This window comes from Balaenoptera physalus, assembly GCF_965194825.1.
Source record: "Balaenoptera physalus genome assembly, chromosome: 1".
Classification (NCBI taxonomy): Eukaryota; Metazoa; Chordata; class Mammalia; order Artiodactyla; family Balaenopteridae; genus Balaenoptera; species Balaenoptera physalus.
Window position 1 is genome coordinate 193,728,016 of NC_138882.1, and position 12,495 is coordinate 193,740,510.

Consider the following 12,495-nt stretch of genomic DNA (forward strand, 5'->3'; position numbering starts at 1 on the left):
ACAGGGCTGGGGTCTGTACTCTGGGTGCCGCAGCTTGGCAAATGCCTCTAACAATAGCCGTGCACCCTGGCAGGGGGGCCACTCTGTCCCAAACCACAGAGGGGAAATTTTCTGGAGGCAGGTTCATCAGAGGAGGAGGAGGCAGATGTGGGAGACCTTTGTTTCCCTCCCCCTGACATTTCCGGGGCTCAGTCATTTAGAGGCAGAAACAGCAGGGTGAAAGGAAGGTGCAGGTCCTGCCCATAATAAATGCATTCTCGACGTGTGCCGGGAATATAATCAAATCATCTGATTTTATTTTCACAGCAGCCCCGAGAAGCAGGTCTCCTGCCCCTCTTCTAGAAGCAAGGCAGCTGGGTCTCAGAGAAGTGAGGTACCAGCCACAGTCACACAGCAGCGACGTGACGGGGCAGGAGCCAACTTGGATGGGATTCTAGCACAAACTTCCATTCATGCTGTCGGCAAACCATCACCAGTCACTTCCTGTGGCCACACCGGGACAGACACTAGGCGTTCCGCTGGTGTGCTCATCGCTCCCGGGGTTGTGAGTGCAGGGGTTTGACACACGCTAGGCTGCAGGGGACCCAGAGGGGTTGAGAGAGCTCCGTCCTCCCTCACAGAGGTGCAGCCTCGCAGGGAAGACAAGACAGAGGCCACGAGGTCAGGGGTGTGTTCCCGGCACCTGATCCCATCTCAGAATGAAGGAAGGCTGCCCGGAGGAAGTGGTGCTTCCACTGAGACAGCCGCCCAGGAGTTGACCAGGAAAAGGATGGCGAGAGGGGAAGGCGGGGTGCTCCCTCCAGGCTGGGGACCAGCGTGGGAATGGCCGAGAAGGGAGAGTATCATCGTCCATCAGAGAGTGACGAGAGGTGCCGCCTGGGGCAGAGTAGACGGGAGTGCGGATGGGGCTCAGAGGTCAAGGGCATCTGAATGCCCACGGGAGGCACTGGGGAGCTGGCGGGTTCTTACATTGTGGGGGGAGGGGGAGAGGCGATTAGATTTGTGTGCTCCTGCCATTTCTGTCGGTGGCACCACCACCACCCCCAGCGGCCAAGAGCCCAGAGGCCCCTCTGGCCCTCCCCCTGCTGGCCTCTACCCCATCTGTCCATCAGCCCCTCAGGGGCCATAAAGGGCAGCGACCCTGGAGCCAGCCTGCCCCAGGCTGGAATTCCGGCCTTGCATGGTTTACACGGACAAATGTTCAAGCCTCTTTGGGCCTCAGTTTGCTTACCTGTAAAATGAGGACAACAGGACCTATCTCTTAGATGGGTGTCCAGCAGGTAATCAGAACCTCGGGGAAGCGAGGAGCATAGCCGATCCCCGTGTCACCCCATCCAGCCACTCCTCACCACCCACACGGCTGCGCCATCCAAGTTGCCCCAGGATGCTCTGCACGCCGGGTAGCGTTTCTACAGTCCTTCCCTGAAGATGGCTGCCCTCCCAAATAAACAGGAGAACGAGTCCAATCAGACCCACAGAGCCTTCCCATCATGTCTGAAATCTGAATAAACTATAAACTCCTCCTCCTGCCTTCCTGGCCTCAGACACCCAATTGTCCCTCCTCCATCTCAACTCCTGCCCCTCCCAGGATCCTGCTTTGTTCCCAATTCAGGGCTTTTTCTCTTTCTGTCTCCGCTGCCTGGGGAGCTACCCACCCATTCCCAGAGAGGACTTTCCTGACACCCTGAAGCCCCTCCCCGCTCCCACTAGTGCTCCTCTCGCCCTTCGTCCTGCCTTACTTTCCCCGGAGACAAGCCACCACTCAGCACTATATGTTGTGTTGATTTGCCAGCATGTCAATCACCCCCATGATGGGGAACTCAGAGGTCACTTCTCAGCCTTGTTCTGCCGCATCCCCAGCTTTGAGCTGCATCTGGAGCACAGAGATCCTCTAAATAGCTTCACCTGAAGTAACCTCAGGAGGAGATGGTGGCAGTGATGTGGGCAGAGTGGTGATGAGGACCTGGATACAGGGAGCAGGGGGAGAGGGAGGTGGGGCTGGCCGGGCGTGGGGACTGGTGGGAAATGAGGGATGAGGGGAAGAGAGAGATTCCCAGGCTCCTGGGTGGAGCCACTGCACAGAGGCCGCTTGTTGTGGGTTGAAATGTGTCCTCAGAAAGATAGGTTGGATCCCCCATACCTGTGGATGGGACCTTATTTGTAAATAGCATCCTTGCAGCTGTGATCAAATGAAGATGAGGTCATACTTGATGGGGGACGGGGGGAGCTTAATCCAATAGGACTGATAAGGTCCTTATAAGAAGTAAAAATAGAATTACACAGAGAGGGACTTCCTGGCAGTCCAGTGGTTAAGACCCCATGTTTCTAATGCAGGGGGCGCGGGTTTGATCCCCCGTTGGGGGACTAAGATCCCACATGCTGCATGGTGCGGCCAAAAAAAAAAAAAAAGGAAGAATTATACGGAGAAGGGTTTGTGGCCACAGGGACAGAGGTTGGAGTGATGTGTCTACAAGCGATCATCACCAGGCGCTGGAAGAGACAAGAAGGGAGCCTCCCCTAGAGCCTCTGGAGGGAGCACGGCCATGTTGACCCCTTGACCTTGGACTTCTGGCCTCCAGAACCAGGAGTGAATAGATTTCTGTTGTCTAAGCCCCCAGTTTGCGGTGCTCTGTTTTGTCAGCCCCAGGACATGAACACGGACCACCCTTCACTGAGACCAGAAAAGAAAGGGGTAAAGACGGTTTGTCGGGCGGGAGGAGGAGGGAAGAGAGAGGATGCAGCCTTGGCTGAGTTTTGGCCACATCGCGTTTGGGGAGCAGGAAGCACCCCATGGAGCGCTAAGAAACCTGCTGACCACAGGGGTCGGGGCTCAGGCTGGGCGGTCAGAGGAGAAACTGGGTCCAAGAGATCAGCTCATCCTGAAACTCTTCAGCCAGGAAAGCCCACAGCACAGGGACCAAGCACAGAGGCAGCCCACTTGACCATCAGTGTGAGTCTCCGGAACCTCTTAAATGAGTGAGAATGATATACTAGCCCCCTACAGGGTTGTTGTAGGATCAAATGTGTTAATCTGTGTAAGTGCTTAGCCTGGAACCTCATACAATAAGAGCCCCATAAATACTATTTATCATTGTCATTGTCATTTTCATGATCATAAATTCCCAAACCAAGATGCCCCAAGATCAAAGTGATGTATGATATAATATAGGCAACATCCCCCTTTTGGAAATTCACGATGCAAACATACATGTGAAAGGCTCTGAATTCCTGCACTGAAGAAACTCACTGGAACCCAGAGGGTCCCAAACAAGTGACATCAGTTCAGCCTTTATCTGAGCCTTTGATGAGCCTGTTGTGACTCTCTAAGAAGGGGGGGCACAGAGAGATTAGGCAGCTTGCCCCAGGTCACACAGCTTGCAAGTCTTACTGGTATGGGATGCCAGGCTAGCTTAGCCCAACTTTTTGCTGCCGTTATTGATGATAGAGTCTTGTATAGAATAAGCTCCATCTGGGATGGATCTAATTGCTGCTATTAGTTGGGCAGGGGAGAGGGACACAGAGGGAGGTATATAATCCCATTTCCCTTGACAAGTGACAAAGAGGTGACTCCATGTCCAGGACAATGTAGATGTTATTTTTGGTTGAGCGGGACACTTGCTACTAAGGCATCACTCTTGTGTTTACATGTGTCACATGCTACCCAATGCTTCTCAGCTCTTAATCTAAAATGTGAGTACCCTCACTTTGTTGCCACATTCATTCACCTAGTCCCTGAACATTCACTGAGCCCCTCCCACCTACCAGGGCCCATGCCAGGTAGAGACTGAGCAGGACCCTGTGGGGCTCCTGGACACAGAAGCCTTTCTGTGTCCCCCATTTCTTATTTGTAGGGAATAGACTCCAGCCTCCATGACCTTCCCTGAGCTTCAAAGGGCAGGTTCAAACAGTTCCTAATCAGGGAAGGGAGGGGATGCAGAGACAAGGGAGAAGCAGTCAAGAAACAATGGTGCAGCCTTGGGGCAGGGTCCTGGTTCTGCCTCAAGGGATGCACATAACAATATCTTTGAGCTCTTTATAGAACTAAAACCCTCAACAAATGGAAGATGTTAATTACTTGATGAAGCATTCTTCATTCAAGAGAAAAGGTCACAGTTTGATAAACTTGAGAAGCTCATCAGGAGACCACCTGAGGCCAGATTAAAGGGAAGCAGGCCCTGCACACACCCTGATCCTTATTGGCAACACTGCCTTTGAACCATTGCTATAAAACCTCTCAACAAATCCCTCTGGGTTGGGACACACAGTTTTTCAAAGCACAAGCCTGCTGCGTCCCCCTTTGTCTGGCAAAGCAATAAAGCTATTCTTCTGTGCTTCACCCAAAACTCTGTCGCCAAGATATGATTCGGCACTGGTACACAGAAGCTGAGTTTTCAGCATCAGGTGGAGACTGAGGTGCAAGGAGGCTTAGATGTAATGCTGCTTCATGAGCAGTGTCTTCAAGGCCATTGAGGCCCCTGCTTCAAAGTCATGACTGAGTGACTTCCTAAGGGTTGCGTGGAAGGGAGAAGAGGTGGAACCCAGTGTTACAGCTGGGGCAATCAGGGAAGCCTTGCAGGAGGTGGTGCCATGCGAGCTGTACCTCACAGATGAGCAGGAATGTTGAGTGAAGGTGAGGAGGGAGCTCCAGGTGAACAGAGGATCACAGGAAAAGCCCAGCGACCCGAGGGAGCCAGGCCCACCAAGAGGAGGGTGTCGTGGGTGGACTCCAGGGAAGGGGGCTGCCCTGTATGGGGGTGGGGGTGGACAGAGTGAAGAAATGAGACTAGTGAGACAGGTCTGAGCCAGGCTGAATTTCCTGCCAAAACCTGTACCTCCAGGTGGAGGTGGCACAATGCCACGGGGCCCCCAGATGCCCTCAGGCCAAGGAAGCCTCCTTTTACAAGGTAAGAAATACCTAACGTCTGCAAGTGTGGGCTTTGGGGTCAGAACAGACAGGAGCTGTGTGTCCTGAGGCAAGTTACTTCACCTCTCTGTAAAATGGGCAACACAGCACCCACCACCTGGGGCTGTTGCTGGGATTTAAAAAGATAATGCATGTGGAATGCCTGGTGTCCTGCACTGGTGCGGGCAGTGGTCGTTAGGAAGAAACACAGAGACTGGAAGGGAGATACAGCCACAGAGACAAGTCACTTCATCAGTCAGTTATTCACAACCATCCTTTATTCACTGAGTGAGGGCCATGTGCCAGGCACGGTGACAGGTAGGAAAAACAGGGACTCCTCCCACCACAGAGCTCACAGCCCAGGATGGAGGGAGAGGCTAACCCAACACTCACGCCGAGGTCAGGGAGGAAGAAATCCTTTTCTCTACCCACCTCAGTTTCGTTGCCTAAGGCCCTGAAAATTAGATGGACAAAAGACAGATTAACAAGAGAAAAACAAACAAGTTTATTAAAACACTCAGAGATGAGTAACTCAAAGGGGTGGTTAGAACTCGGGCTTACATAACATTTAACAAGAGAACAATAGATTCCTAGACAAGTGACAAGACAAAGGAACTAGTCCTTGAGTTTCTAAGGCAGCAAATGGTGAGAGGGCAAATACATGGGGGACCTAGTGGGAGACAAGGGCCAGTGAGTAAGCTTTGTGGTGTAGATTCCTCTGGGCTGATCAGGGCCCAGAGTTGCCTCCAGTGATTAGCTTCTGTCCTTCCTGGCTTGGGGGAGGGGGACATCTTCACGAACGTATAACCTGCTTCTAGGCAGATAGCAGAGGGCAGAGAGCTTTTCTTGTATCTGCTTCTCCCCAGTTTTCTTCAGCTCAAGATAATCAACATGCCAAGGTGGCCTATTTTGAGGATGCCCATTCTGTGACCTTCACCAACACCTGGTAAAGGTTGAATTCCACCATCCAGGTGAGACACGCAGACGGCCTGCATCCACCACGGCAACAGGAGTGGAGCTGGAAAGAGGAGGTGGGCTGGGAGCCATTGGGAGGAGCCTGGATGGAACCGATGGAGATGTGGGGAAGGGGTGCTGATGGGCAATGGCTGAGTGATGACCTGGGTGTGGGGATGGGGCAGCATAATGTATAGGTTCAGAGAGATGAGCTAAGCTTTGGGCAGGTTGAGTTCAGGGGCTGCAGGTCCTCAGGTGAGTGATGTATAGAAAGACAACAGCATTTGATAAAGAATAGAAACCCTCCCACCTGTCCAGCCCATCCGTGTGCGGGAATGTGAGCGAGGATGAAACAGGATACTTCATATGTAGCACGTACGAATGCTGACTTGCTGTCTGCTTTTATTTCTCTGTGGAGGCTAAGGGCCCAAGAGTATGTGATGCAATTCCATTTCCCACGCAGCACCCGGCCATGTTTCCCGCTCTTTCCCAGGGGGATCATCGCCTACCAGCTCAGCCAAGTAGAAAAGCTTGCCAAGAGGTCTAAAAGCCTCCATTGCTGGCTTCAGCTTGGAAAATTCCAGTAGATGAGCAGAGACAGGAGACAGGAAGGAGGGGCCAGAGGAGGAGGCGGTCGGGAGGGACTGAGTGGTCCCCTTTGCCTCCTTGAGCTGCTCTCCACTTTGAAAAGTGAAAGAACGGCTCCCAAAATGCAAACTCCTGTTCTGGAAGAGGAGAAGCCAAGAAGGCTGGTGACTCCTTTACCCGTGGGGTACCTGATGCCTGGAAGAAAAACAGCAATTTGCCTCAAATCCAAGATTCCTGGCTCCAAATCCAGGCTGTCACCACTGCAGATCATCAGAGTTTTGGGGACTAAAAGGCAGAAATTCTTGGGTCTCGCTGTCATCGGCACCCCTGCCCCGAATCAAGCCCTCTGCCATACGCTGTGTTTTCAGGGAGGCCACCACGGTCCCCACCCTGGCTGTCAGTGCCCCGACCCCTACAGCTCCCCATTGGCAAATGATTAAAAACTGGGCCAAATTATCACTGGTATGATGTGCATCAAGAAAACAAATTAAGTTTAACATTTGTGCGGTGACAGCTGACCTTTGCATGATTAAAATGAACGGCTGTGAAATGAGTCAGATTAAAAGATGTTTAACTTAATGGAGGGAGCAATCCCCGAAACCTGAATAAGTTTCTGGAGAAACCGGTTCTGGCAAACCTGAAGGAAAGACACCAATCACACGCACAGCCTATTTGCCACCTGCTGGCCTGAAGAGGCGCTGCTGGCCTGGAAGAAGGTTGAGGGCATGGGCTTCCTGACCAGCAGAAACAGGATAACCTCTCTGTGGCCACTGAACAGACCCACACACCCTCAGCCCCAAAACACCAGCCTTCTCTCCCACCTACTTACGTGGAATGCGAGGGGCGGGGCCCTTGGCTCAGTCCTCCTGAGATGGTCCCTTAATTATGCGGGACAGTCTCGGAGCTCCGGGGACAGAAGCAGCCCTTGGGGCTCCCCCCGCAGCAAAGATGGAGAGAATGATGTCCCCAGGCGTCCATGTAGCTGCCCTGCTTCCCAGGAGCTCAGAGAACTTTGTAGACAAATGTCTTCATCTTCACCAAGCCACCCCCTTCCCAGGGCCTTTCAGCTGGAACGTGAGCTTAAAAGAGGCAGAAAAACATATTTGGGACCCCTTCCAAGAAGCTGCTCCTGACGCTCTGGTGCTTGGAGCCGTGGGCAGGCTCTGCTCTTGAGACAGATACACAGAAAGTGACTCCATGCTGTGCACTCCGGGAACATTTGCTGGGGACACGGGGAAAGCTGCTGGCAGCCAGGGGCCCTGCGGATAGGAGGGTTCTTATAATGGCATCTCCTTTGCTGTGTTGCTTGGCCATTCAGGGGCTGACCTCTGCTTGTGAAATTAACCTTTATCAAAGGTTTTGACCCTTTATCAAAAGCTCGGAGACTTCCAGCTTTGTTTTGTTTTGTGTTTTTACAGGGAAGTACAGAGTTTGCAATGTGTGCCTTCCTGTACTCTCTAAGCCCACTCAGTGGCCAGGATGACAAACATTTTAGTCTTAGGGTGTCATGGTGGCTCCAGAACCAAGAAATGATAACTGGAATTGTTGAACCTGTCTGTCCCCTAGATCCCAAAGCACCTTGCCACCTGCTATTCTTATAGGAGGCAGCATGCCAAGCAGCGGGTCTCATCTGGGGGAGGAGCCATGGCCAGGTAAGGTGCACTCTGCAGACAACAAGACAACAACACATTTAACCTCATTACATGGACCAGGAACAATCTGGCTAATTACTGCCAAAGGGGGTGTATTATATATATTTATACTTATATTTATATTTATATATATAATTAAATTTTTAAGAAAAAATTATGACACAAAACTAAAGCCTAAGGAAATCCTATCTGTGACCTTAATGACTTCTGTAATTTGAAGAAAGATGGCCACAATTGCGTTTCTCTAACCAATCTGATTTCTGCCAAAGCTTTGACTATTATTGTCCACTTTTGATAGAACGAGTTTAAAAGTGTGATATGAACTTTCCTGCCTTATTCATCTCGGTGGTGTGTGGCCTGAGAACCACGGTGCTAGAAAGGATGGTCACCTGGCCGGGCACACAACTGTTAGTGACCTGTAAAAGCGCAGCATCTGGGACCCTCTGTTCTTCTTCCTCCCTACTCACCCACACCCTTCCCAGGGCACCAAGTCCAGCCTCCTCTGGAAGCCTCCCCTGACCAGCCCAGGTAGACACTCTGTTTACACTGACAGCCACTGCCTCACATGTGGGTGCTATGTCATCACCCTAGCTGCTCCTCATTCCCATTCATTCGTGTTTAATTTGTCCCTGCGTGCCCTGGGACTGGCACAAGTGGGCCTCAGTGAACACTGAATGAATGAATGAGTCAAAAAGTCCTCAAGGATGTTGTATATTTCTTTTGCTCTCTCTGGGGGATGCAGCCCTGAGCTGGGCAGGTGTGACCCTCTGACATCCCATAGAATCTGTTTCTACCTCTAGCAAGCTCTTCTCACATGGCTACTTGTCCTGGAGAGGGTGGATAAACATCTGCTTCTTCAGGAGAACCTGTGTTCCTTGGCCAAAAAGACTGTGTCTAAGTAATAATTTACTTTTCTCTCCATAACTCACCACTCAGAAAGCAGGTGGTCCAATCATTTTAAGTGAACAGGGTACAACAACAGAGGTATCTTGGTTCTCCGACTGCAGTGAGGTTAACTTGACACTCACGGGAAGCAGAGGGCACAGTTCTGGTTCTACGTGCAGAGGCAGTGGGAGGCGGCTGGTATTGAGTATAAGGTGCCAAAAAGGACCTTCTCTTCAGTAGTATTTCCCTATTTTCCTTCTCCCAAAGCCTTCCTCACTTCCTGTATTCATAGAAGTTCCTTGTTAATACAGATAATGATGATGGATGATGATCATGATGGTGATGATGGTGATGACAATGATGACGGTGATGGTGGTAGTGATAGTGATGGTGATGGTGATGGTGGTGAAGACAATGATGGTGGTGATGATGATGGTGATGATCATGATGCTGATGGTGGTGGTGATAGTGATGATGTTGATGATGATGATGGTGATGATGAAGAGGATGATGATGGTGATGATGGTGATGATGATGATGGTGATGGTGACAGTGATGATGATGATGGTGGTGATGAAGAAGAGGATGATGATGGTGATGATGATGATGACAGTGATGGCGGTGATGATGTTGATGATGATGATGGTGATGATGAAGAGGATGATGATGGTGATGGTGATGGTGATGATGGTGATGACGATGATGATGGTGATGGTGGTGGTGATAGTGATGATGTTGATGATGATGATGGTGATGATGAAGAGGATGATGATGGTGGTGATGGTGATGACGATGATGATGGTGATGGTGATGGTGATGATGAAGAGGATGATGGCTAAAACCTGTTGAGTACTTACTATGAACACAAAGTGTGATTTTGCATCTGCCAACTTCCTTATCCACCCAGCAGCCCCAGGAAGTAAGGGCTTGTTAAAGGATGAATTGTACCCCCCCTCCAGAAGGTATGTTGATGCTTTAACCTCCAGTACCTGTGAATGTGACCTTGTTTGGAAACAGGGTCTTTGCAGATGTAACCAGTTAAAGATGAGGTCATTGGGTGGCCCTAATCCAACATGACTGGCATCCTTATAAGAAGAGGAGAGAGACACACAAAGACGGCCACATGACCACAGAGGAAGAGATTGAAATGGAGCTATCACAAGCCAAGGAATACCCAAGGGCCCCCAGAAGCTGGAAGAGGCAAGGAAGGATCCTCCCTTGGAAGCTCTGAGTGAGCACAGCCCTGCTGACACCTTGATTTCTGACTTTCCGCCTCCACAACTGTGAGAGAACCAATTTCTGTTGGTTTAAGCCTGTAGTGCTTGGTTACAACAGCCACAGGAAACTAATACGAGGCTGCTATCATCTCAGTCTTTTTTTTTTTTTAATTTATTTGTTTATTTTTGGCTGCGTTGGGTCTTCGTTGCTGCACACTGGCTTTCTCTAGTTGCGGCGAGCGGGGACTACTCTTCGTTGCAGTGTGCAGGCTTCTCATTGCAGTGGCTTCCCTTGTTGCAGAGCACGGGCTCTAGGCACGCAGGTTTCAGTAGTTGTGGCATGCGGGCTCAGTAGTTGTGGCTCGTGGGCTCTAGGCGCTCAGGCTTCAGTAGTTGTGGTGCACGGGCTTAGTTGTTCCAAGGCATGTGGGATCTTCCCAGACCAGGGCTTGAACCAATGTCCCAGGTATTGGTAAGCAGATTCTTAACCACCGTGCTACCAGGGAAGTCCCTCATCTCAGTCTTATTGATGAAGAAACTTAGGCTCAGAGAGGTTATGCAAGTTGCCCAAGGTCACGGAGCTCATAGGTTAAAGCATAAATGCAGAAATACACTGAGAAGGAGCAGGGTGTGCACCTACCACTCCATGGATTGTCTGTCATACTTTTGGGCTTCCAAATTTTGTCCCAGGTGGGTGGAAACTATTCTGAAATAAATGATGCACTTCCCTGCCTCCATACCCCAGGAAAATAATTGGGCCTTTGTTCAAATGAGTAAAATTCTCTGTGAACGTATATGCACTGGTTTGGTAATAGAAAGTGCAGTCTGGAGGCTGCTGTTAAATCATTTCTGTTTCTCTCTGTGGTGTCAGACTGACACCCATCATGTCTCACAGTGTCTGCCACTAACAGGCTTTTTGATGATTCATTCAGGTCTATGACAAACCAAAAGCCAGCTTGCAGGGATTTTGGGTAATTATGTGTTTAAAAAATTCATTCTGGTAAGAAAAATGATAACAGCTAAGACTTATATGACATCGACTATTGCACTTTACATTCATTAACTCATTTGATCCAAACACCAACCCTAGTGGACAGGTGCCATTGTCATCAGCAATATCATCATCATCACCTGCATCCTCACCATCCTCACCATCATCACCATCACCACTATCATCATCATCAGTATCATCACCACCATCACCACCACCATCATCATCACCATCATCATCACCTGCATCCTCACCATCATCACCACTTTCATCACCACCACCACCATCATCATCATCATCATCACCATCATCATCACCTGCATCCTCACCATCATCACCATCACCACCACTATTAGCATCAATATCATCACCCCCACCATCACCACCATCATCATCATCATTGTTGTCAGCACCCCCATATTACTTATGAGTAATCCAAGGTCCAGAGAGGTGGCGTGATTTGTTCAGGGAGGCAGTTATGGGCTGAATTGTGCCCCACCTCATTCTTATGTTGAAGTCCTAACTCCAAGTGCTTCAGAATGTAACTGTCTATGGAGATGAGGTCTTTAAGGAGGTAATTAAGGTTAAACAAAGTCATTGGGGTGGACCTTAATCCAACCTGACTGGTGTCCTTATAAGAAAAGGAAATTTGGGCCTGCAAAGAAAGACCAAGAATGTATGTGTGCAGAGTGAAGACCATGTGGGGACACAGGGAGAAGACAGCCGTCTTCTTGCCAAGGAGATAGGTCTCCAGAGAAATCAACCCTGTTGACCCCTTGATTATGGTCATCCAGCCTCCAGAACTGTGGGATAATAAATGTCTGTCATTTAAGCCACCCAGTCTGTAGTATTTTGTTATGGCAGTCTCAGGAAACAAATACAAGGACCCAGCCAGCCAGGGGCCAAAAACAAAATGATACCTGGGAAGGGTAACAGAGAAGCCGCTTTCACTCCTGAACTGTAGTGTAGAAAGAAAGGGCTTCCACAACAGAGGAGCCGGCCAACCACGGATGTGGCCTGGGAGGGAAGGAACAATCTGGCCAACTAGCCGAGGCCCAGGGAGATAACACAGCACCCACCTCAAGTGCTCACTCAGCCCCCTCCCTGCCAGGCTCCCCTGTCATCCGTGGGCACTGCCTCAGTAACCTCTTAAGACTGCATGGTAAATAGCCTTGCTCAGGGCTTGACGTCACTGACCTAACGGTTCTGGAAAGTGATTTGTCCACATCCAAACAGCCATAGCAGCAGGGCTGGGATCCAGACCCAGAGGCCTCTAAGTCTCCCGACCCAAAGAAATGAGCAAGG

At 50.3% G+C, this 12,495-nt stretch overlaps 1 protein-coding gene across 1 annotated transcript; it reads right to left on the reverse strand.

Moving 5' to 3' along the window:
- Positions 1-1,260: 1,260 nt before the first annotated feature.
- Positions 1,261-12,314, reverse strand: LOC309659235 (uncharacterized protein; the record flags this gene model as incomplete). The annotated part of the gene is made up of 3 exons (XM_082458725.1): positions 1,261-9,824; positions 9,972-10,281; positions 12,283-12,314. The coding sequence occupies 3 exons, from the start codon at positions 12,312-12,314 to the stop codon at positions 9,285-9,287; spliced, it is 882 nt and encodes a 293-aa protein (XP_082314851.1). The 3' UTR covers positions 1,261-9,284.
- Positions 12,315-12,495: the final 181 nt, after the last annotated feature.